Below are 25,260 nucleotides of genomic sequence, written 5' to 3'. Positions count from 1 at the left end.
TGGAGGGTCAGAGAAAAAGAGGAAGACCCCCAATGAGATGGATTGTCCAAGTGGCAGCATCAATGGACTCAAGTGTGGCAACAGTAGTGAGGTTGACCTGGGATCAGGCAGTGTTTCATTCTGCTGTGCATAAGGTCACTATGGGTCAATACCGACTCGATGGCACCTAACAACAACAACGCCATGTAAATATTCTACCTAAAGAAGAATTTCTAGTTAATGGTTCTGTTAGATGGAAAAATAAAGAAAAGGAAAAGAATATTAGCAAACATGCAAATTCTATTTCATTTCCTATTTTCCTTTCAAAACTGATGACTACAGTAACTACCTTAGTTAAGGTCATTAGAACATCATGCAGATAGTTTGAAGTATTACTACAGCCTGTATTTAGGGACTATGTTCAACTACACCTTTTAGATTGCCTCCATGCTGCCATTCTCCGATTTCAGAATGTAAGATGGTTTTGTCTGCTGTCATTTCATTTTATGAAAGTTATGAGCCATGTTAACCTTCAGAAGCTGTACTTCAAATTTACCTTTCTGTTGTTTATTTTCTCTGCTTTTATTAGTGATTAAATGTGCAATTTAATAGTCTGATGTTATTGAAATCAAATCTTACCCTTTGCTAGTAATGGTACTTTGGCAAACATAGCTTCAAGTTTGTTTGGTTTTTTCCTTTTATCTTTCCTTAAATCAAAAAAAGTGCTAGCTACATACATGTAACGAAGTTAGCTGAGTTTTGACAAATAATAAAAATGCACAAAATATGTTAGCTATTTTACATCATTATTCCATTCAAGTGTCTTCTCTTCTGAGTTATTCTAGAAGGATTTCATTTGAATGACCACCGTTTTGTTTTGTTTTAATCAGATGACTAAATAAAATGGATATTTTCTTATCATTTAATTTCAATAAAGTCCCCCAGAAGACTAGTTTTAGTCATTTCTTTAGTTTTATTTACATTTTTAACCAGTTGTTGTTGTCGTTAAGTGGCATTGAGTTGGTTCTGACCCACAGTGACCCTGTATAGGGTTTCCAAGGAGCAGCTGGTGAGCTTGAACCACCAACCTTGTGGTTCAAACCGACTTTGTAGTCCAGCACCATTAGCCCACAGCATCACACCAGGACTCCTTTGAACCAGTGGTGGTGGTGATGTGCCGTGGAGTCAGTTCCAACTCATAGCGATCCTGTACATGGTTTCCGAGGCTGTAAATCTTTACAGGAGCAGAATGCCTCATCTTTCTCCCGCAGAACAGCTGGTAGTTTTGAACTGATGACCTTGTAGTTCACAGCTCGATTCGTAACCACTACGCTACCAGAGCTCCTTTTGAACCAGTAGTCCTACTTTTATATTACCTCCTCTTTTTTATTATTAGGAGTCAAAAGTGCAGTACAAAAAGAATAAACAAACAATTGGTTGCCATCAGATTGATCCGAATTTATGACAACCCCATGTGTGGCAGATTTTATGCACTTCTGGAAGTATGTGAAATTCTATTCCTGAAGTGCCTAATGTTTTGTGGTTGTTGTTGATGACATTTGGAGCTAGTAAATGGATTACGACTCTCAGCAACCCTATGCACAACAGAATGAAACACTGCCAGGTCCTGGGCCATTTTTACAATTGTTGTTACATTTGAAATCATTGCTGTTACCACTCTGATAATCCACTGTGTTGTTGGTGGGGGGGGGTCTTCCTCTTTTTTCCCTTACCTTCTGCTTTTCCACGCAAGATATCCTTATCTGGCAACTGATCTCTCCTGATAATATGTCCAAAGTATTAGAGACAAAGTCTCGCCATTGACCTCTAAGGAGCATTCTGGCTATATATCTTCTGAAACAGATTTGTTTGTTCTTCTGATCAGTCCATGATACTTTCAATTTTTCTTTTTTCCAACATCCTAATTCAAGTGAATTAATTCTTATGAGGTCTAAAGACTCTTTTTTTAATCCAGATTCTCTGATTATTTTCTTAGTATACAGATTGAGTAAGTATGAAAGATACAACCCTGGTGCACATCTTTCCTTATTTTAAACCATTTAATATCCTCTCGTTCTATTCTGAAGACTGGCCCATGAGCACAATTAAGCATTACGGAGTACAAGTTCTTTGCAATGTTATCCATAGTTCATCATGATCCACACAGTCAAAAGTCTTTGCATATTCGATAAAACGCAAGTAGACATCCTTTTGGTACTCTCTTCTTTCAGCTAAGAATCAACTGATATCACCATTGATATCCCTTGTTTCACGTCGTCTTCTGAATCCAGTTTGAATTTCTGGCAGCTCCATGTTGATGTGCTGTTGTAACCGTTTTTAAATTATCTTCACCAAATTTTACTTGCATGCCCTATTAATGATATTTTTCAATGATTTCACATTCTGTTGGGTCATCTCTCTTAGGAATGGACACAAATATGGATTTCTTTCAGTCAGTTGGCCAGGTACCTGTCTTCCATTTTTCATGGCATAAATGACTATGTGACTCTAATGCTGCATCAGTTAGCTGAAATATTTCCATTTCTATTTCATAAATTCCTGAAGCCTTGCTTTTTGCCAATGCCTTCAGTGCAGGTTGGGCTTATTCCTTTGGTACTATCGGTTCTTGATTACATGCTACCTCTTGAAATGGTTGAACATTGACCATTTCTTTTTGGTATAATGAATGTATGTATTCCTTCCATCTCTCACTCTTTTTTGTTTGGTCTTTGTAAGAAGTAGTTAATTTTTAATTTATTAAAACTTTTACTTCAAATTTAGTTCTGTTTAGTTGTATATACATAACTAAAAGAACCAATATAATCTAATCCTCATTAAGAAACATATACAAGTTTTCCACAATGGGATTTTAATCACAGGCAGAGGTTGGGCTTGGAAATACATCACAAAGTAGATGACTACTTCACATCTCAAAATGGAGGACAATTAAGACATATTGTCTATTGGGGTCACGGTAACCTTCTGTTAAGTTGTGCCTACATCTTAACTGTTGCAGTATCAGCCTCATTTTGGCCATATACACACGAAGTGTCACTGCCTGGAGCAAGCCTTGCTACCTACATAATATTGCAGGGTATTAGGCACTCCAGAAGTCTGAACTTGCACAGTGGGATGGTATATCTCAGCAAATTCTCCAAGACATCAATGGAGACTGGATTTCCACAGATACTCAAGGTGTTGAACTGGGAGCAGTTGCCCAGGGCTGGCAGGACAAAGGTGAGCTGTGAGTCTGTGCTGTGAACCCACACCTCTTTAAGTCCAGGAAGCAGAGGATAGCTAGGGTTCTCTGAAGCAGAACTTAGAGGTACTCAAGATTTAAATTGGTCAGGATAACATCACTCAAATCCAGGTCCCTTAGGTGGCTGGTGCTGTGGCATGAGAAGAGGTATGCAAAGTCAGACTCCAAGAATAGGCAATTATTTATCCAGAGGACCTCCAAAGGGTTCTTAGAGCTACTGAACAATTGGTCCACATGGCCTTCTAGAAAGAGGACAGAGCCCAGGTGGAACTCCTGGAACTGGAGCAGATTGAGGAACTGAGAGCTCAGTTGGGTAATCAGCTTGTCTACCTCCTCTGCTTCCGGGTCAGTGGTGGAATTCCTGATGATTCCGCAGATATGGAGTCGTCTCAGATTAACCATCTGGCCCAAGTGAGGAGCAAATCTGACTGGGTAGACACATCCATCTGCAATACAATGCCAACTCTTTGATCTGGTCCAGCCACGTGGTTTTGAGGGTCTCCTTAATAATCCAAATTCTGGGCAGCATATCAAAATCCTCCAGCTTCTCACAACATAGATTCAGTTGGCCTTCTCTCTGCTTGACCCTATCAATGAGAAATTCATCTGGTCCAGGAATTCATCTAGACCAGTTTCTGGAATTAAACGTTTGTGAGCACCTCCACAGGGGCAAAGAACTGCTTCTCCTCAGAGCTTGAAACATTCATATTTCACCTCTTAATCCTTGACTGGATGGCCTCTGGCTCCTCTAGAGAGCACACAGAGGCATTATCCTGGGTTCCACACAATTCATCTAAGTTGGTTTGAGCATTAGCCCGTAAATCCAGCACCTTCAATTTGCATCTCCTGGTGAGATCTTCATAGGCAAATGAAGCATCCAATTCATCTACTGCAGAATTGAAGATATCCTGGTCTGCCTTCTGAATTGCTTTCAGAGCCCCCAGGGGGCAGTGGGTGAAGGACCAGGCTCCCACCATTGCCTTAACTGTCTGGTTATATCTTCCTTTGACAGCTGCCCTCAACAGAGGTGGGAAAAGTTGCTTGGGCAGCCAATCCAAAACAGTGATGACCTCAAACTCATCTTGCAGTAGGCTCTGGCTGACAAAGTCCAAGAGGCTAGGTGGGTTGAATCTGTTTATGCTGATGAAGATGTTCCAAAAGGAACTCCAATCTGTTAATCTGGGTGGGTCTGCACAGACTTCAAAGAACCTCCCCAGGTTCTGGGTCCCTGTTTATCTCCTCAGGAATCTTTATAGACCTGATGGGTCAAAGTCCTTCCATTTTCAACTTGCTGTTGTAGAGGGTGTGGCGTCCCAAGTCAGTTGGCAGATTGGAGATTTCTCTAGGAGCTGATGAATGCTAATGAACTGTTTGAACAGCACATCAATTGCAGTTTGTTCTGGTCGTTAGTTGTTTAGGTCAGCCATATGCTTTGATGGCATTTAGCTTCCTTAATTCTGAAGATCCAGAGATCTATGATGGCAGGCAAAAAATAGCATCCAGAGCAAAGATTGATGAAGAGCTTTGAAATAATCTCTTTATATAATGGAAGCAGGCCACACCCCCAGGAAAAGCCTTTCAATTGAGTGGATGATCATAGATGATCTCATCATACAGGTGACTGTGTTATAGCAAATCTCATCATCATACCATTTTTATCATCATCATTATTATTATGGCTTATCTATTATAAATATCTAGGTCAATTTAGATTATTTTTAAAAAGAATAATGGTAATGTAATGTTAAGGCCACCCTCGTCTGTCAGGTTTTCATACTGTGGTAACTTGCGTGTTGTTGTAATGCTGGAAGGCATGCCAGCAGTATTTTAAATACAAGCAGAGGCACCCATGGTGGACAGGTTTCTGTGCCTTCCATCATATTATGCTTTATGCATCATTCAATATCTTTCCCATAGAATCCTTCAATATTTCAAGTCCAGGCTTGAATTTTCCCCCATTTATTTCCCATTTGATTTGCTGACTCCAGGTCTTTGCATATTTCATTATAATGCGTTACTTCTTGAGCTATCCTTTGAAATTTTCTGTTCAGCTCTTTTACTTAATCAGTTCTTCTGTTTCTTCAGTTTCTCTATGCTCAAGAGCAAGTTTCAAAGTCTCTTCTAACATCCATCTTGGTCTTTTGTTTCTTTTCTGTGACCTTTTGCTTTCTTCATGTATGATGTTCTTGATATTATCTCACAGTTCTTCTGGCCTTTTGTCATTAGTGTCTAATGCATCAAATCTGTTCTTGACATGGTCTCTAAATTTCTAGGTCATATTTTGGTTTTAATTGACTTGTCTTAATTTTCTTCAGCTTCAGCCTGAACTTGCATATGAGCAATTGGTGATCTATTCCACAGTCAGCTCCTGGCCTTGTTTTGACTGATATCAAGCTCCTATACCATCTTCTCCCATTGTTTTTATTGTTGTTATTGCCATAAAGCTGGTCCCGACTCATATCTACCCTGTATAGGGTTTCCAAGGAGCAGCTGGTGGGTTTGAACTGGACTTTGTGGTTAGAAGCCACACCAAGACATCTTTAGTCAATTTGATATTACATGTACGGGAAGAGGTGGTGTGCATGTGTATAGTCATCTTTTATGTTGTTGAATAAAGGTATTTGCAATTAATAAGTCACTGGTCTTACAAAATTCTTTCATGGGATCTACAGCATCATTTCCATCACCAAGACCATTTTTTCCACCTATTGATCGTTCCTCTTTGTTTCCAACTTTCCCATTCCAATCAGCAGTATTTATCAATGCCTCTTAATTGTGTGTTTGATTAATTTCAGGCTGAAGAAGTTGGTAGAATTCTTCAGTTTCATCATCACTGACTTTAGTGTTTGGTATGTAAATCTGAATAATAGTTGGTGTCCTGGTGTGGTGCTGCAGGATAATGCACTGGACCACAAACAAGGTCTATTTGAATTGCAAGGTCGGTGGTTCAAACCTACCAGTTGCTCCTCAGAAACCTTATACAGGGTCCTCATGAGTTGCATTCAACTCAGAGGCATTTAACAGTTATAACTGGTCTTTCTTGTTGTTGTTAAGTGCCATCAAGTTGGTTCTGACTCATAGTGGCTCAGAATAAGGATCAAAGGAGCAGCTGATGGGCTTGAACCACCAACTTTGTAGTTGGCAGTCCAGTGCTTATCCTATAGTACACAAAGTGGATTGTACTTCAAGATAGATCTTGACATAATCTTTTAAATGATTAATGTGATGCCATTCTTCTTCAATTTGACATTCCCAGCATACTAAACCATATTACTGTCATTCAAAATGGCCAATACCAGTCCATTTAATCTCAGTAATGCCTAGGATATTGATCTTTATGCATTCCATTTCGTTTTATCGTTCCAATTTTCCTAAATTCATACTTCATACATTACATGTTCTGTTTATTAATGGATGTGTTTACAGATGTTTCTCCTCAGTTTGAGTTGTGCCACTTCCTCAAATGAAGGTCCTGAAAGCTTCACTCAGAGGTCACATCATTATGGTCTACTACACCTTGAAGAGACAGCTCTTCCATAGTCCTCATTTGAGTGCCTTCCAACCTGAGGAGCACACTTTCTGCCTCATTATCTGATGATGTTCTGCTACTGTTCCTAATGTTATCTTTTTCCGTCACTATATCTGACAGTGCTTTGCCGCTATTCATAAGGTTCTGCCTCTTCTTCTTCCTCTGTCTTAGTCTGGAAGCTTTGCTAAAACCTGTCCACCTTGGGTGACCCTGCTGGTATTTAAAATATCAGGGGCATGGCTTCCAGCATCACAGCAATACTCAAGCCAATATGGTATGACAAACTGACATACAAGTGGTTGTGCCTAATGTAAACATAAAGTTGTCTTGGCACAGATCTGTATACAAATCCTTTAGACCAAAATGTTAACAATATAGATATCTAAAGGAATTATATAATTCTTAAATTGTAAATTCTACAGTTGTTGTTGTTAAGTGCCGTCGAGTCAGTTCTGACCCATAGTGACCCTGTACAGGGTTCCCTAGGAGCAGCTGGTGAGCTGACCTTGCAGTTCAAACAGCTTTGCAGTCTGGCACATTAACCCAGAGAGCCACACAAGGACTCCAAATTCTACAGGGGCATGTACTAATTCTTCTGAACCTTATGTCTCCCATCACCACCACTGAGGGTTTGATATTCAAAGGCAAAGGCTAGGAAAAGCAGCAGAAATTACAGTCCATCAAAATTGCTTGTCATTCATATCAACTTAGAAAAGCCACCAGGGCTGTTAACTGCAACATCTCCTAGCTATGGAGTTCAATATTGAAGCAGTTCAGATGTTACAACCACAGAAACCATGTGAATTCTGACAAAGTTACTCTGCCTTCTCAAGACATGGCAGACACAACCAGTGCTAAGGATGATCTCCAGCTCCTTACCTTTTGCAGCACCTTGGGCTAATCTAAGCCTGTCCCTCAAGACTCTGCTAGGATCTATAATAACCACCTTCCTGAGTGTGAGTTCTCTATAGGAGCAAAACCAGTAAAGCATATAGTCCTGGTGTGGCATTGTGGGTTTATGCACTGGACTGCAAGGTCAGTTGGAACTGCAATGTCAGTGATTCAATCTCACCAGTTGCTTCTTGGAAACCCTATACAGAGCCTCTATGAGTAAGAACTGACTCGATGGTACTTAACAATGACAACAAATGTGTGTGTGTATTTACTTCCAGGAAATTCCTCATGCAATTGTGGGCTAGGAAGTCCCCATCTATGGGTCAGGTAGCAGACTGAAGACCTCTTCTGGCTCACATATGTGCAGATCCTGATGAACCCCAAATCTGCAGGTTAAACAGAAGTCTAGAGGTCTCTGTTGGGTCATGGGGTTGTTAGAATTGGTGAATCCCAAATCTGCAGGTCAGGTGGTAGGGTGAAGATTTATGCAGAGTTACATTCCAAGAATAAGAGGTCGCTATGAGTGAGTACTAACTTAACAGCACCTAACAACACCAACAACAATAACCATAATTAAAAGATATCAATTCTTCTTTGTCTTTCTTGTTTATCCAGTTTCCCTATGACAAAAGGCAAATGAAAATACCATGGCTTGTATCAGGCTCACCTGAGTCTTAAAACTAGCATCATAGCTTTTAAAACTTTAGAGTTCTTTTATAGAAGTACTGCTTATTAGAAGGGTCAGAGAAAAAAGAGGAAGACACCCAGCAAGATGGATTGGCCAAGTGGTAGCGTCAATGGGCTCAAGTGTGGCAACAATTGTGAGGTTGGCCCAGGATCAGGCAGTGTTTCATTCTGTTGTGCATAAGGTCTCTATGGGTCAGTACCAACATGATGGCACCCAACAACAACAACAACAACAACTAATGAGAGGAGTTTTGGTGTGGCACTGTGGGCTAAGGCATCAGTCTGCAAAGTTGTTTGAACTGCAAGGTGGGTGGTTCAAGCTCACCAGCTGCTCCTTGGAAACACTATACAGGGTCACTATGGGTTGGAATCGACTCGACGGCACTTAACAATTAGAACAACTAATTGAGAAGAAAACTTTATGGCCTAAGAAGCAGCCATCAATTGCTATTCAGTTGATTCTGATACATCATGACCCTATTTGTGTCAGGGAAACACTGTGCTCCATAGGATTTTCAGTGGATGATTTTTTGAAGGTAGATGGACAATCCTTTCTTCAGTGGTACATTGGGGTGGGGTCAAATTTCCAAAATTTTGGTTAGCAGCCAAGCAAATTAATCTTTACATCAACCAGAGATTCTAAGAAGTATGTTGTTTTTATTGTTTAGTGCCATCAAGTCCGTTCCGACTCATAACCACCCTGTATATGATTTCCAGGGAGCAACTGGTAGATTTGAATTGCCAACCTTCTGGTTAGTAGTCCAATGTTTATCCTACAGCACATCAGGACTTCTCCAAGAAATATGGTGGTGATAATGTGCCATGGAGTTGATTCTGACTCATAGCGATTCTTTGTTGGGTTTCCAAGACTATAAATCTTTATGGGAGCAGAAACCTCACCTTTTTCTCACAGAGCAGCTGATAGATTTGAACTACTGACCTGGTGAAACAACCCTAATCATAACTCACTATGCTACCAGAAGTATAGACTCAGCCAAAATATTCATCGATCAGGAACTGGTGTGACATTGTAGGACAATCACTGGCCCTCTAATGGCAAGGTTGGTGGTTCATACCCACCAGCCATTCCTTGAAAATCCTTTACAAGTTTGCTATGAGTCAAAACTGACTCGTAGCTTAACATCAGGAGCAGAGGGAATGCAGTGGCTCTAGAGGATAAGCATTGTACTGGGAACCACAAGGTTAATGGTTAGAGCCCACCAGCCACTCTGCTGGAGAAGATGAGTGTCTCTGCTTCTGAAAAGATTTACAGCCTGGGAAACCCTAGATAGGCTTGCTATATGTTGAAACCCACTCAATGGCACTTAACAATGACAGTAATCAGGACCAAAACAAAAGAAAAAAGCAACTTTGAACAATGCAAAGTCTCAAGAAATATCTCTGTCATGTGCTCCATTTGTCAAAAATTCTCAGAATGTTAAAAGAACTCTCAAAGAATTAGGACAGAGACATTAAGAAAGGGTAAGGTGAAGCACTAAGGCAACAGTAGTAAGCAATGCAACTTGCAAAGTCAGTTTGTATGCATGTGTACATATGTGCATGTGAATTTAAATGGATAATGTTAGAGTATCTGGAGACTTGTAATAAAACTGTTAAAGATTCTTGTATTATAAATGCATATAAGGAAAAAAATCTAATAATTGTTAGAAATTAAGAAACATTTTGAAGGCCCTTAGTAACAACAAAACATGTAATGATTATAAAAAAAAAACAAAACAAAACAAAAAAAAAAAACCTTGAAACAGCATATTCATTAAAAGTTTGCAATTATTTCAGAGGTTATACATATTCCAGTTATAAACATCAGCAGTTATCTCTAAAGATAAGTCTTCTGTTAGCTTTCACTTCTTAAAAAAAAAAAAAAAGCTATTTAAAATTTTTTTTGAAACAAATGATCAATAATGAATATATGAGATTATTTCTCCTTATTCAGAATCTAAACATTTAGAGTGTTCAAATTACCAGATATTACTGGAAAGCTGCAAGCATAACAAACGGTATTCACAGTGATGAATTCATAGTTCATAAATTATAAAGTAACTTTGGAATCACAAAAGAGTAAACAGCACTGAACACAGCATTAGTAATGTTATTAGGCTTCCATTGCCAATTTTGTTGTTGTTAAGTGCCATCGAGTCGGTTCCAACTTGTAGCGACCCTGTGTGGAGTTCTGAGGCTTTAGATCTTTGAGGAATCAGAAAGCCTCATCTTTCTTCCATGGAGTGGGTGGTGGGCTAGAATTTTCTAATTGGCTGCATCAAATCTTAGCTCTAGTATACTCCAGGAGATGTTTATCTTCGAAAGAGGGACAAGAAGAGATTCCCTGATGGGGAAAACCTAAAAGCAGTGAATTACATGTTGTTGTTGTATTTAATTAATCATAAATCACGCAACTTAATATAAGGAGTTGGGAACAGGGGTTGGTTAAAAAAAAAAAAAGTTAAGTCATTTCCTTATTCTGTGTTGTTACGTGCCATTGAGTCAATTCAGAGTAGAACTGTCCCATGGGGCTTCCTAGGCTGTGATTTTTATGGAAGCACATCACTGAAGGAGTGGTTGATGGGTTCTAACTGCTGAACCATTGATGTTGGTTTAGCAACCAAACATTTAGCCACCATAGCTTCTTCACATACTCCATAGTCATGCAATTACGGCAGCAATTTCATCAGTCTCTCCACATAGTTGTTTAAAAAGTGAGTGTCTTAAACTGTAATATTCAAGTATGTATCATGGAAGCTGATGCTACAAATGGGAAGTATGTATGCATCAATATGATTTTGTGTTATTCGATTATATTGCTTTTTCTTATTGTGAACTGAGTGAAGGTTTACAGAGAAGATAATCAATTTTACATTTAACAAATCATTCACTTTGTTTCATCTCAATGATTGTAATCCCATCCACGTAACAACAGTTTACCCACTTCCTACCTGTGGTTCTTATTTCCATTCCACCTTTCTTCCTGTCCTTCTCAACTTTATCCTTAGGTAAATGTTGCCTTTTGGTTTTTAATGATTCATCATTCCATGGTCAGCATGTCTTACTTGTGCTATTCTTCCCCTATATACTTATCTATTGCTTGGCTTAAAATTGGGTCACAAGGATGAGTTCTGTCCCAGACCTGAAGGGTAGTTGAGGGCCATAGTCTTGGGTTTCTACAGTCTCTTTCTGGCCATTTATATATATATATATATAAAATCTTGAGTTTTGTTCCACATTTTATCCCACTCTATCCAGGACATTCTAACGTGATCCCTTTCAGAGCAGTTGATAATTACAACTGTAGTTCTTCTGGCTTCAGAGTTGTGACTGATGGTCAATGCTTCATTGGATTCTAAGCATCTTCTTTTGTAATCACTCTTTATTCTTCTGCATATTGAGAGACCAATAGTTGCAACTTAGATAGCCGCTTATGAGCTATTAAGATCCCAACCCCTACTCATCAAAGTAGGATATAGAACATTGTCTTTGTGGACCATGTTATGCCAGTTGACCATGGTGTCCCTAAGACTGTGGTCCATTATTGCCTTAAGATGTTCAAATTATTTTGTCCCCTGTATTCTCTACCATGTTCATTGGGGTGTTTACAACAAAAGGAAATGCCTATGTCCAAATATCTTCTTTCCAACTCATATATTTGAGGGAATACTCCCGCTCTCCCTCCCACACCCACACAGCCTGTGTATCTATCTGTCCATGCATCTGCCCACAGAACACTGTTGTTCCAGGATTGCACATATGAATCATATTACCTGTTGAAGAATTATTTGGCATATGCATAGATTTACTCTTTCTGGAATCCTGGTACAGCACTGTAGGATAAGCACTGGACCACAAGTTCAGTTTGAACCACAAGGTAGGCGGTTCAAATTCACCCACCACTCCTCAGAAACCCTATACAGAGTCGCCGTGAGTCAGATCTGACTCAAAGGCACTTAACAACAACAATAACAGTAAACAGTACTTTTTCTGTGTTTAATCTGACTTTTTTGGAACAATTTTGTGCAGAAATATAAATTAAGGTTCCAAGTGAACCTAAGGGAAAATTCTGTGCTTTATTTTAGAAATACCAGTAGTTTGGGACAGATTTACAGCCTGTAGTCCTGGTGTGGAGCTGAAGGTTAATGTGCTGGACTGCAATGTCGTTTGAATCACAAGGTCGGCAGTTCAAGCTCACCAGCTGCGTCTCAGGAACCCTATACAGGGTTGCTATGAGTCAGAACTGACTCGACAGAACTTAACAATAACAACAGTGTAAGTAAAACCTGAGTGATTAAATTGGAAAACATTTTTTTTTTGCTTTTATATTTCCAATAAGTGGATATGCTGTGGTGAACTAAGATTTTTTTCTTTGTTATTTTATTAGCAAGAAATTGCCTTAAAGAAATAAACTCTATTTCCCTTAAACTGTGGCTAAAGATGTTTTAAAGGGATGTTTCCTTTTATTTTACTTGTAAAGCTCATATTTTAATCTGAATATCTTGTTTATCTTAATTACATGATTCTGCATGTATTGAGGTGGTGGAGTTGGTTATGTGCCATGGAGTCTGTTCTGACTCATAGCAACCCTGAGTTTCTATGAGGGTTTCTGAGGCTGTAAATCCTTACATGGGTAGAAAGCCTCATCTTTCTCCTGCAGAACAACAGCTCGTAGTTTCAAGCTGCTGACTGTGAGATTAGCAGTTCAATTTGTAACCACTCTGCTGCTAGAACTCCTTATGTATTAAGGACCTGTACTTTATCATAGATTTTATAAAACTGATTATACTCTAATTGCTTTGGTTTTTTGTTTTGTGTTTTTATTTGTTTTGTTATTTGAAGATCATGATTCTAACAGGGTAAAATATTTCAGTCAGAATTCAGAAGTTCCTAGATTTTGGCATTTATTTTAAAATGTATTTGAAAAGTTGCTTAGAAAAAATGAGTACATGTCTCTGCAATAGCAAAAGAAATAATGTCTTCACATAAACTATTGTCATGTGGTTGATACTTTCTTAAAATCTTACCTTTCCTGCTGTTGTTGGTGGTGTTAAGTACCTCTGAGCTGGTTCCGACTCATAGTGACCCTGTGTAGGGTTTCCAAGGAGAAGTTGGTGGGTTTGAACCATCAACTTTGCAGTTACCAGTCCAGTGCTTATTTTACAATGCCACACCAGGACTCCTTAGATTTCATTTATTCTAACAGAGTTAATTTGATCAATTCCAGCCTCAAGATCATTGCAATTGATGGGGGGTAGGTGAGTACAAAAACATAAGTTAAGTAGTTCTGCCTTTCTTTATAATCCCTCAGCATAAATCTCCTACAACTACGTATAAGAAGGCCTGGTGTGGCATTTGAGTCCGATATGCTTGAGTGCTAACAAAGAGAAAAAGACACGTTCAGATCTGGTAACTCTCTGCTAAAATTGCCTTGTGAGACTAGAACTTCCATAACAGCCCCAAAAGCTCTTACATCTTTTACCCACAGGGTTGATATTGCTGAAAATAAAACACAAAATGTAACTATGTTTGTGCTATAATATAATGCTGTATTATAATGACTTGAATTCATAGTCTCAACAGATTTCTCTAGTAAAAGTTAAGGCGCTGATGGATAGATAATGAAACCTGAAACTTGGAATGCGGAATATATGAAATCCACTGTAGATGAAATTGGCAATATTGGGCCTCCAACTCACTTGGTGTTTCCCATACCAGTTAAAGAAGTTTGTTCCTCAGTAACTAGGGACCTTATCCTTCTCTGCTTAAAAACACTGTGATAGTCTCATGTGGACAGACCTCTTGAAAGGGAATGTCCATTCTCACAACCTACCACCTCCTTTTGCTACTAGTCCCATTGTGGCTGTTAAGTGCCATCGAGTTAGTTCTGAGTCATAGCAACCCTATATAGGATTTCTGAAGCTATAAATCTTTACCAGAGAAGAAAGCCTCATCGTTCTTCCACAGAGGAGCTGTTGGACTCAAAACACCATCTTTATGATTAGCAGTTCAGTCCTGGTGTGGCGCTGTGGGTTAATATGCCAGACTGCAAAGTTTGAACTTCAAGGTCAGTGGTTCAAGCTTATCAGCTCCTCCTTGGAAACGCTATAGAGGATCGCTGTGGTCAGAATCAACTGGACAGGCACTTAACTACAACAGCAACTTATGCTACAGAGTCCTTGTGCTCCTATTAGACCTATTGTTGTTGTTGTTGTTGTTGTTGTTGTTGTTCAGTGCTGTCAAGTCAGTTCCAACTCATAGCTAACCTGTGAAAGGTCATCAGGGAGAAGCTAGTGGGTTTCAACCTCCAGTCTTGTGGTGCCTTTAATTTACTTGATATGGGTTTTCTATCCAGCGTCATCTTAATCTCCACCAAGTGATTGGGTAAGACCATGCAAATAAGGCATACAGGAATCTAAAGCTGGAATTGGTTAGTTCTGTCCTCCAGCTAGGTTTAAAAGGAGCCATCTCAGAAGCAAAGACTAAGATCCCAGGACCATCAAAAAGGAAGAGCATGAGTGACACATGAGATCCCTACCTAGAGAAACAGTGACTGCAGAGGTGGCAAGAAGCGATGAAGACAGAGGTGGCAGCAAAGGTGGTGACATGGACTGAGTAAAGCTGAATGCCTATAAGCAGGAGATTGGCTTGCAGAAAGTGCTCTTTGGGCATTCACAGACTGGCTAAAAGAACTTTGTAACAGGTTCTTTTACACGAGCAAGGCAGAAGTCAAGGGACCACAAGGCTGAGAAGCTGAAAACAAAAGTAAGGTACGTCGACATTATGGCAGACAAGAGGCTTCCTGACTGAAGAACTGCTACGTCCTGAGTTGGTTTTGATCCTAAATTGTTGGTTTTGATCCTGAATTGTACCCTGTTCACTTCCCTGAAAAAACCCATAATTGTGATTATTGTTAGGAGTTCTGTGGGGCCATTGCAATGGATTATCAAGCCCAGATGTGAAGCAGAGAGTGCTGTGGGAGTGATGGTTGGTGTTAGAATATGATAAAGAAGGTTGTAGGGTGGAAGCATGTCTGACCTCCACTTCATAGAATTCAGCCTTGGGCTGATGTTGAGTTTGATTATCTTTCCCCCTTGTGAAGTCAAGGGAAGTCAGACATGGTCCCCATGTGGTTTTTGCATTATCCTACAGCATCACACCCTCGGAAACCCTGTACAGGGTCGCTATGGGTCGGAACCGACTCGACGGCACTTAACAACAACAACAACAACAGCATCACACCAGGACAACATTAGACCTATAGCTAGGGGCAAATCTCAGAAAGTTCCAGGAAGGATAAGATATATAATATGACCCCAAAGAAAATAAGTTACACACCAAAAGAATTACAAGTTTTTGTTCATGTATATAAACAGGAATGTGAGGAACATATTGAGAGTGGGTCCAAAGGGTGTTAATTCAAGGAGAGAAGAATTAAACCCCAGATCTGGCCAAACTCATCGATACTGGAAAGTCTGTTTTTAATGTATTAGCTTGTGCAGCAGGATATGGCTTTAACAGTCAATTTAGTTGAATCACAGAGTGTTGAACACAATGATAGTAGCCGATAGCTAATTGGATTGAGATAACAGAATTGCCCTACCATAATGTGAAAGAGAAAATCCAAAGAGTTAAGGCAGTAGGAATTTTGGACAGGAGTTATCATGTACAATTATGTTCTGTGAGAAGCTCTAGAAGACACACCCCTCACTAAAGACTTGAGAAATCCATGTGAGGAACCTGCATTCAGTTTTTTAAGTGCTCTGGTTACTTTCCTTTGATGGTCAGGTGTGGCAATAAGTCAGGACTTTTCAACGTAGGCACTATTGACCTTTTAGACTTGATTATTCTTTGTTGTGTAGGACTGCCCTGTGCATTGCATTATAGAATACTTAGTAGCATCCTCAGCCTCTACCCTCTAGATGCGAGCGCTACCTTCTCCCCAGTCATGAAAATAAAAAATGTGTCCAGGTATTGCCAAATTTACCCAGATAGAGAGAGACAAATTACCCCTGATTGAGAAGCACTGCTCTGGAGGGCTCTCTATCACTTCCGCATTTTGGCTACAACAAATTAACACCAGTGTGTTGTTGTTAAATGCCACTGAGTCGGGGCCAACTCATAGCTACCTTGTGCACATGAGAATGAAACACTGCCAGATCCTGTGTCAGTCTCACAATCATTGCTGCACTTGAGCCCATTGCTGCTGTCACTGTGCCAATCCATCTCATTAGAGAGATCTTCCTCCTCCCCACATATCCTCCACTTTGCCAAGCATGATGTCCTTCTCCAAGGACTGGTCCTTCCTGATATTATATCAAAAGTATGAAAGATGAAGTCTGGCCATCCTGTCTTCTAAGGAGCACTCTGGCTGTAATTCTTCCAATACAGATGTTTTTGTACTTTTATCAGTCCATGGTACTTTCAGTAATCTTCTTGTTCATCATAACTCAAGTACATCAATTCTTCTATGATCTATCTTATTCATTGTCCAACTTTCACATGCATATGAGGTTACTGAACATACCATGATTTGGGTCTGGCACACCTTAGTCCTCATTCTTCTTTCTTTCCCCACCCTTCTGGATTCTGTCCTTGGGTAAATGCTGGCCTTTAGATCTAGAATAGTTGACCATTCTGTGGTGTGTGTACTGCACTAGAGTTAGTGTCTCCCCTTTATACCTACCTATTGCTTAATTGAAAATTGAGCCATGGGTTGGGGGGGGTCCCCTCCATTTTCAATACTTATATATTGACATTAATCCCAGAAATTCCCCAATGATATGGTATTATGTATTTCTGGTTTTTATCTTGAAAGGGAGTAGAAGTTCCAGGGAATTCCACATTGGCCTTCCTATTATAACAGTCCTCACCCCATAGTACCAGTGTGGAAGGCTTGATTTTACTGAACGGATACAAGTATATTCCATCATCTTCTTTGTTAGTTTTTCTGATATGATATTGTCAGAAGAGATCTTGATCTTCTTGACAGTCCATGCAATATTACAGTGGTTCACTACATCGATGAGATTATGCTGATTGAATCTGGTGAGTAGGAAGTAGCTGCTACTGCTGCTGCTGCTACTACGATTGATTGTAGTAAGATTTATGCAAATAAGATGGTAGAAACGAAACCCCACAAAATTTCCCTGTCCTATCACCTCAGGAATTTTTCCAAGTATTCAATGGGATGGAGCATATTGAGATAATCTTCCAAAGTAAAAGATAAGTTGCTGTACCTTACACAATCTATGATGAAAAAAGAGGCGTAATGTTTGGTAGATATTTTTGCATTTTGAAAGTAGCATATACCACATTTGGCTGTGAAATTTCAATTCATTTATAAAGTCACCTATCGTGTTTCCTGTCTGAGTAGGGACTAAAAGAAGAGAAGGTTCTGAAGTGATCTCAGCCTAAAGTACAAACTCCTCTACCATAAAGGCTTCATGATCCAACAGATCCAATGATACTCAGTGTCTAAGATTAAAAAAATAGGATTGTTCTGCGAAACCACTACACAATAGACCTCTAGAATTTTGAGCCAATACTACTTTCCTTTTCAGAAATTGTTTGTTTTGCTACTGAGAATTGATAGAGAATGAACATCTAACGATGAGACATCAGGTGATTATGTATCCTGAGCCTCCCAACATGAACTGAATATGTGAAGGAGTAATCTGTCTCCAAGTGCAAATGGTATATAAAGGGTTGAATTTGGTCAGATTCAGGAAGTTCTGGAAGGTAAAGTAATTTGCATCAACAATTGTGCCAGTCTTCTTTGGAATGAACCATGTAGTCAGATACTTTAATGGATATTTTAAGTATAACTATTTCTAAGACCTTGGACGATGAGTAAGGAAGACTGTAGAAAAATCGATGGCTTTTGATTTTTGTTTTGGGGGCGGATTTTTTTGGTTTTCTTGGCTTCCCCGGAAAAAAAAGCAAATCTGTGTTGTAAGCAGTACAACCAGAATGTTCCTTAAAAGTGAGGATGGTGAGACTTAGTCTCTCATGTTATCTGTGGGGACCAGTCTCTGGAGAAGAACATCATGCTTGACAAAGTGAAGGATCAGAAAAAGGAGGAGGATCCTCAACAATAATGGACTCAAATATAACAATTGCAAGGAAAGCACAGGACTGGGCAGTGTTTCATTCTCTGGTGCACAGGGTAACGGTGAGTTGGAACTGACTTGAAGGCAGCCTAATAAGACAAAGAATTTCAAACGACAGAGAATTTTCCTGAAGTTGCTGTAAGGTATGCCTTTGTTTCCAGCCTAAAGCAGTGAGGCAATTTTAGAATCCTGATCATTTAGATTCATATTTTAACTTTGCTATTTACTCACACTGTCAAGCTTAGACAATTTAAATAACCTTTCTGAACCACCTCAATTTCCTTATCTTTAAAATGTGATTAATAATAAATATTTCATAGGATTGTGAAGATTAAAAAAAAATTATATAAAATAAATGGAACCAAATGAAATTGTTAGCTTTCTTCCCTTCCTTCCATATCCCATTCCTCCCCCCAGTAACTAAAGATGAAAAGGATTAATTGATCTCTGTTTTAGTACATTAAACACAAAGCCAATTCATTTGAATTAGGTCAGGCAAAAGTTCAGTCATTTGGCTACTAGTATTTATTGATAATGGAAGTATTATGGTATGTATATTTTTTCAAAGGGGCCATTAGACTGTAGGCCATTTGGATGTCTTTAGAGGAAAGAATGATGATCTTGAATTGCATAGAACATTTCGTGCTTTCTCATGCTATGCTCTTTTCTTTATATCATTTTTAAGAGATAGAACTTTTTCTGCAGTAAGAGAATTTCTGAATTATATCTCTAATGATATTATGCTATATTTGAATGAAAAAACCAAAACAGTCAAATGCCCAAATAAATTCACATTATGAAAAAGTTGGGGGAAGTAGAAAGAAGAGGAAAAATGGTATATGTTCCTAAATTAGAAACAAATGTAAATACTGAAACTCTTAAGATTTTAGAATTCTATGGCAAAACCAAGGATTTCTTTTCCTTCTTTCCACAGCCAGAGCCATTGATTTTCTGTTTGATTAACATTATGCATATTACATAACAGTTGATTATTTGTGGGTTGTTTTTAGCTGTTTTATTCATGTACTCCAAATGTATACTGACCCTTGAGATTCCTGCTCATAAATACTATAACTAAATGAGACAACGTAACCATGTTTTTTTTTAAAATATGGTTACAGACCTTTATGGTTCAATTATCCAAGTTAATGAAGGAATGGGATCAGGCAGCTTATAATTATAATCCAAAATTTACTGGACAATTTACTGTTTAAAAAAAAAAGGAAACAGCAAGGCAACATAGACCTATCTTTTTGAGACCAGAATTACTTGTAGATAATTTATTTAAATTATTTAAACTCACTGGATCTCAAATTTTCCAACTCTTTAAAATACAACAAGTTACACCATTTTATAAAATTAATATACTCTTGAGTCTGTGGTTATATTAGGTTTTTTGAAGTGTCTTCATGCATATACATACATTTGTGGGGTTTTTTTCCCCCAAACTTCTCTACTTACATATTTGATCTCCCCAAACAACTTCTTCCCATTCCTTGTTTTCACTGACTATGGACAGAATCGTATCTTAGATGATTCCGATTACTACACTAAGAAATGATCACATCAAAATTTGTTATTATTTTTTCTCAGGACTTCCATAGGACTAATAGCCTGTTAAAAGATTAGTTGCAAAGGTCTCTCCAAGGTCTTTCTAGGTTGTTACAGAGTCAAAAGGAGCCCTGGTAGGGAGCTGTAGAATAAACCCTGGATTGCTTACCACAAGGTTGGCAGTTGTAATAATAAGAGTTTATTATAATCTAGAGATTGGTGGATCTGAAATTTTGGCGGGCATCAAAGAGTCAGTTTAATTTATAAAAGCTCAGATCTGCCCCAGATTTAGTGGTGGTTGGGGACAGGAGGGCAGACAGCTGTTTTGTTTTAATTTTTGTTTTCAGTGAGCATTAGAAGATCTGATTGTCACAATTTAACCATCGCCTTAAACCAATGTTTACAACCAAAACGCCAGCACTTCCTTCTACTAATTGGTAACATTCTAAAACATTCTTTTTATTTTCAGAGTGAAAAATAATTCTTTTTTAATTTTTACTTCTGTTATTAGTTGTCTTCAAGTCAGTTCTGATTTGTGGCAACCTTACGTACAAGATAACATTCTCTGGTTCTGCACCATCTTCATGATTGTAGGTGAGCTTGAGTCCATTGTTGTGACCACTTTTGAGTGTTTTCCAACCTAGGGTGCTCATCTTTAGATACTCTGTCAGAAAGTATTCTGTTGTAAATCGTCGGGTTTTCATTGGTCATCTTTCAGAAGTACATCACCTGACCTTTATCCTAGTCTGCTTTTGTTTGAAAGCTCCACTGAAACCTGTCCACCGTGAGAGATACTGCAGGTGTTTGAAATACCGGTGGCATTGCCTCCAGCATCAAAGCAACAAGCAAGTCACTGCAGTGTGTCAAATTGTAGGTTAACTGGTAGCTTTAATAATTGTGCCTATCTGAAAAGGTGCAAGCAGGGTTTTCTGGGCAAATCTAGGACCTATACAAGTATTCAGTTACCTAATATTTAATGTCCAACCATTTTTTATAGGACCTCTCAAAATTCAAATAGTAAAACATCTTTAGATGAGAGTTATCAAGAACACTTTACTCTTGTGTAAAAAATGAAATAACTCTGTTTGGATTTATTTTCATGAGTTTCTTAAAACGTATGATATTTTCATCAAGAACCTCCCCTTCCTTCCATTCATATTATTTGTGTGTAGGGTACAGATCTAAAGTTTGTTGAAGATAAGGAGAGTTTCTGAAAAACAGGATATGAATAGTAGGTCATACGCTGACGTGTTTTTTAATCTTTCAATTAAATTAACCAAACCCACTGCACCAAATTGACCCCAATTCATAGTAATGCTATATAGTGTTTCTGAGACTGTAAATCTTTATGGGGACAGTCAGTCTCATCTTTCTCTTTGGAGCCACAAGTGGGGTTTGAACCTCTTACCTTGTCGTTAGCAGTCCGTTGTTTGTTCTGGGAAGTTAGGTTGAATGAAATTAGAATGTACATGTCTTTTAAAATGTAATGGGTTGATGTTAAGAACAGTATGAATATTAAGTGCATTTTGTAGAAATAGGCGTTTTAAGGAAAAATCAGTTTTGAGTGGATTTACTTAGGAGAGTGGTGTTTTAATAAACACTTAGGAAAAATAAAAAGAGTTTTGGAATTAAATCAGAGAGGAAGGAGATATTTTTTAAAAGTTGTTGTTGTTATGTGACATGGAGTTGGTTCTGACTCATAGTGACCATGTACAGGGTTTCCGAGGCTGTAAACCTTTACGGGAGCAGAAAAAAGAAAGAAAGAAAGGATGTCACCAAACTAGTAAATGTCATCTAAGGATCTCTAATAGCGTAGTGGTTACGAATCAGGCTGCTAATCTCATAGTCAGCAGTTCAAAAGTACCAGCTGTTCCACTGGAGAAAGATGAGATTTTCTGTTCCCATAAAGATTTGGAAACCCTGTACAGGGTTGCTATGAGTCAGAACCAACTCCATGGCACATAACAACAACAACAACATAGGCTCCTGGTGTTGGCACATTGAGGATGCTGGCATCAGCCTCACCATTTCAACTCATTTCTTATTACTCCCCCATCTTATTTCCAATAATAAATAAACTTTAAGACTGATTAATATAACAATACCAAAGGAAACTCTGATTTTGGTGCCCTTTAAATTAAAGGAAAGAGCAAAAGAAAAGTTGACGATGCAGCAGTATATAAGAAAATTATTCAGTCTAAAAACTTCATTTTAATTAGGGTGGTAAATACATTCAATGTAGTTGTCAATATGTTGTTGCTGTTGTTAAGTGTTGTCAAGTCATTTACGACTCATAGCGACTCTGTTTCAGGTTTATGAGGAGTCGCTGGTGGGTTTGAACTACTGATCTTGTGGTTATCAATCTAGTGCTTATCCTACAGCACCACACCAGACAGAACTCCTTTTTACTTTAGTTTATAATGGTGATTTACAGTTCAAATTTTCCATTGTCTTCAAATTTCATTATATCAATTCATGTATAAGAAACTTATAACAGTGTACTGTGCTTTGATTACCCCCATAGTTCCTTGCCTACTATTTTCACACATACTTTTACATGTTATTAAGTTATAGTACATTACAAATATTTTTCCTTTAAAAAGTCTATTATCTTTTGAAGACATGTTCTTTTTAATAGAGAAACATTTTGTATGTATCAACATTATTTGGAGTCGTGTTGTGGCACTGTAGGGTAAGCACTTGACTGCAAGGTCAGTTTGAACTGCAAGGTCAGTAGTTCAAACTCACCAGCTACTTCTTGGAAACCCAATACAAGATTGCTATGAGTCGGAACTGACTCGACAGCACTGAACAATAACAGCACCATTATTTACCATTTCTGGTGGTCTACATTCCTTATAGAACCAGCTTTCCTTCTGAGGTTCTTTTCCTTTCATCTGGGAAAAAAAAAAAAAAAAAAAAAAAAAACCTCCTAAAAATCCTATGGCTATAATAATGACACATTTACAGAGGTTCTGATTGTTGGGATGCTTGTCCTCGGTTTTGAAGGACAGTCTCACTGGACATAGAATTTTAGCTTGACAGTTTGTTGTCTTTCTATTATTGTTTTTTTTTTCTGTCAACAACATGCCATTCAACTGTTCAGAAGACTGTCTATGTACACAACCCTTGGGGTCTATGTATGTGTCTATATACAAAACGTGTCTTTAATTCTTAGGCTACTTTTAAGATGGTTATCAGCAGTTTCATTAGGATATGTTTTAGTTTCGTTGTTGCATACTAAAAAAAATTTTTTTAAATAATAAAAATGATTTTTTAATGTCCCTTCTAGCCATAGTCTTTGTAAACTCACATCAAACAGCTGTTTCCTGATGGGCCTGGGTTAGAGGAGGTGGGGGAAAGTGCTGATGGATTATGTGATTAGTTATGAGTTATTGTTAAACAGATTTAATTGTAAAAACTTGGAACTCTAACATGGGTATAAAATTAGTTACCTCAGCAACAAGAGGGGAACGATCAAACGACCATCAAAGAAGAAGAGCTGGGAGTGGAGAGCACATTTTTGGACCTTAGATCTCTACAACATTGAACCTCCTCCACCCAGGGATAGAAAGCTGTGACACTGGAGGGGTGACAGAGGAGCAACTGCAGCAGAACCAAGAATCACAGCATGAGACAGAGCAAATACAGCTGAGTGGCTTTCAACAGGAGCCTTACTAGTAAAGCGGGGTGACTCCAACTGCTTAACTGGAGGAGCTAGGTTGGCTAGCACACTGAGTTAGAGTCAGGTGCCTTCAGGCTGAGGCTTATGGTGGAGTAGTGGATCTTGTGGAAATTTATCAGCAGCCCTGAAAGAACTTTATAACATTACTTGGACTGAGAGGCCTACATATGGACACAGCTGAGGTGAGGATGTCCTGACTTGAAGAAGTGTGCCTGAACATTTCTGACCCTGAAATGTAGCCTGTAACTTCCCTAATAAACCCCATAATTGTGAGTATTGTATCTGAGTTCTGTGTGGCCATTGCAATGTATTTTCAAACCCAATTGAGTAGAGAGTGCTGGGGAAGGGATGGTTTGGAGTTAGTTTTTGTAATTGTCTTTCAGTTTATCCTATTTAGGATTTGTTGACCATGTTAAATCTGTAGGTTTGGTAACTAAATGAAATTGAGATTATTCATGACCTTAATTCTTCAAATATATTTTCTGCTTGTCCCTCCTTGAACTCCAATCCATATGCATTGGATCTCTTGATACTAACAGGTAAGTAAAGTATTTGTCCATTTTTTTCCCCCATTTATTTTTCTTTGTGCTTTAGTTTGGATATTTAGTGATTACTATGTCTTTGATGATCTTTTCCTGACAGTGTTTTTCATGCCTAAAATTTCCATTTGGTACTTCTACATATGAGTGGACTTCAAAAGTTTGTGAATAATTCCAGTACCTTTTAATTCCATTTTTATGAACTTTTTGAAACCCTTTCGTATCTTTCATTTTTCTTTTTATTATGCTCATGTTTTCCTTCAAATCATTTTTTTTTTTTTGTAACTTTTTATTATGAGTTGGGTGAATGCTACAGAGCAGAGCATCAGTTTTGCATTCAACAAATCATACACATTTTGTTTCATCTCATTGATTACAATCCCTTCAGTATAACTTCTCTTGTCACACTTCCTCCTTGTGTTTCTTGTTTCTGTTCCGTCCTCTTTCCCTAACCATTGTAAACGTCATCCTTGGGTAAATGCTGCCCTTATGATCTCAAATGGTTGATTCTTCTAAGCTGTGAAGACCTCACTACTGTAATTGTTATCTTTAAAGACAGAACTGTCTATTTTTGGGCTGAAAGTTGATCCATGGGGGTGAGCTCAATTCCAGACCCGAAGGACCATAGCATCAGGGGCTCCACCAGTCTCTAGCCAACCAATGAGTTTGGTCCCTTTTAAAGTTTTGAATTTTGTTTCATTTGCTCTTCTTCTATGCAGGATCTTCTAATATGATCCTTTACAGAGCAATTGGTGTTGGTAACTGGGCACCACCTAGTTCTTTTCGTCTTGATGTCATGAAGACTAATGTTCACATGGTGCCATATATTCCACAGGGCTAATTGTTTATGTTTCTTCAGAACCCACTGGACAGCACTTAACAATCACAACAAATGCATGGTTAGGAGTCCTGGTTAGGCAATGTAGGATAAACACCATACTGCTAACCTCAAGGTCAATTGTTCAAACCCACAAGTTGCTTCTCAGAAAACCTGTATGGCACACACTCAGAAAGCCACTCTGGCA

The 25,260-nt window shown here is 38.5% G+C and overlaps 2 protein-coding genes across 4 annotated transcripts in view; one reads left to right on the top strand and one right to left on the bottom strand.

Moving 5' to 3' along the window:
• Positions 1-25,260, top strand: part of RALYL (RALY RNA binding protein-like) — a 1,110,405-nt gene that overhangs the window by 572,856 nt on the left and 512,289 nt on the right. The window lies entirely within an intron of this gene.
• LOC102812749 overlaps positions 1-25,260 on the bottom strand; it is a 170,016-nt gene that overhangs the window by 5,561 nt on the left and 139,195 nt on the right. Inside the window, exons 8-9 of the mRNA XM_006859249.1 lie at positions 3,953-4,378; positions 3,061-3,297 (exon numbers count right to left, since the gene is read on the bottom strand). Coding sequence (XP_006859311.1) covers positions 3,061-3,297; positions 3,953-4,378 — 663 coding nt within the window. The remainder of the gene's footprint in view (positions 1-3,060; positions 3,298-3,952; positions 4,379-25,260) is intronic.

Source organism: Chrysochloris asiatica, unplaced genomic scaffold (assembly GCF_000296735.1).
Source record: "Chrysochloris asiatica unplaced genomic scaffold, ChrAsi1.0 scaffold00031, whole genome shotgun sequence".
Taxonomy (NCBI): Eukaryota; Metazoa; Chordata; class Mammalia; order Afrosoricida; family Chrysochloridae; genus Chrysochloris; species Chrysochloris asiatica.
Note: the sequence above shows the minus strand (reverse complement) of the source record. Positions and strands in the feature narration are given on the sequence as shown.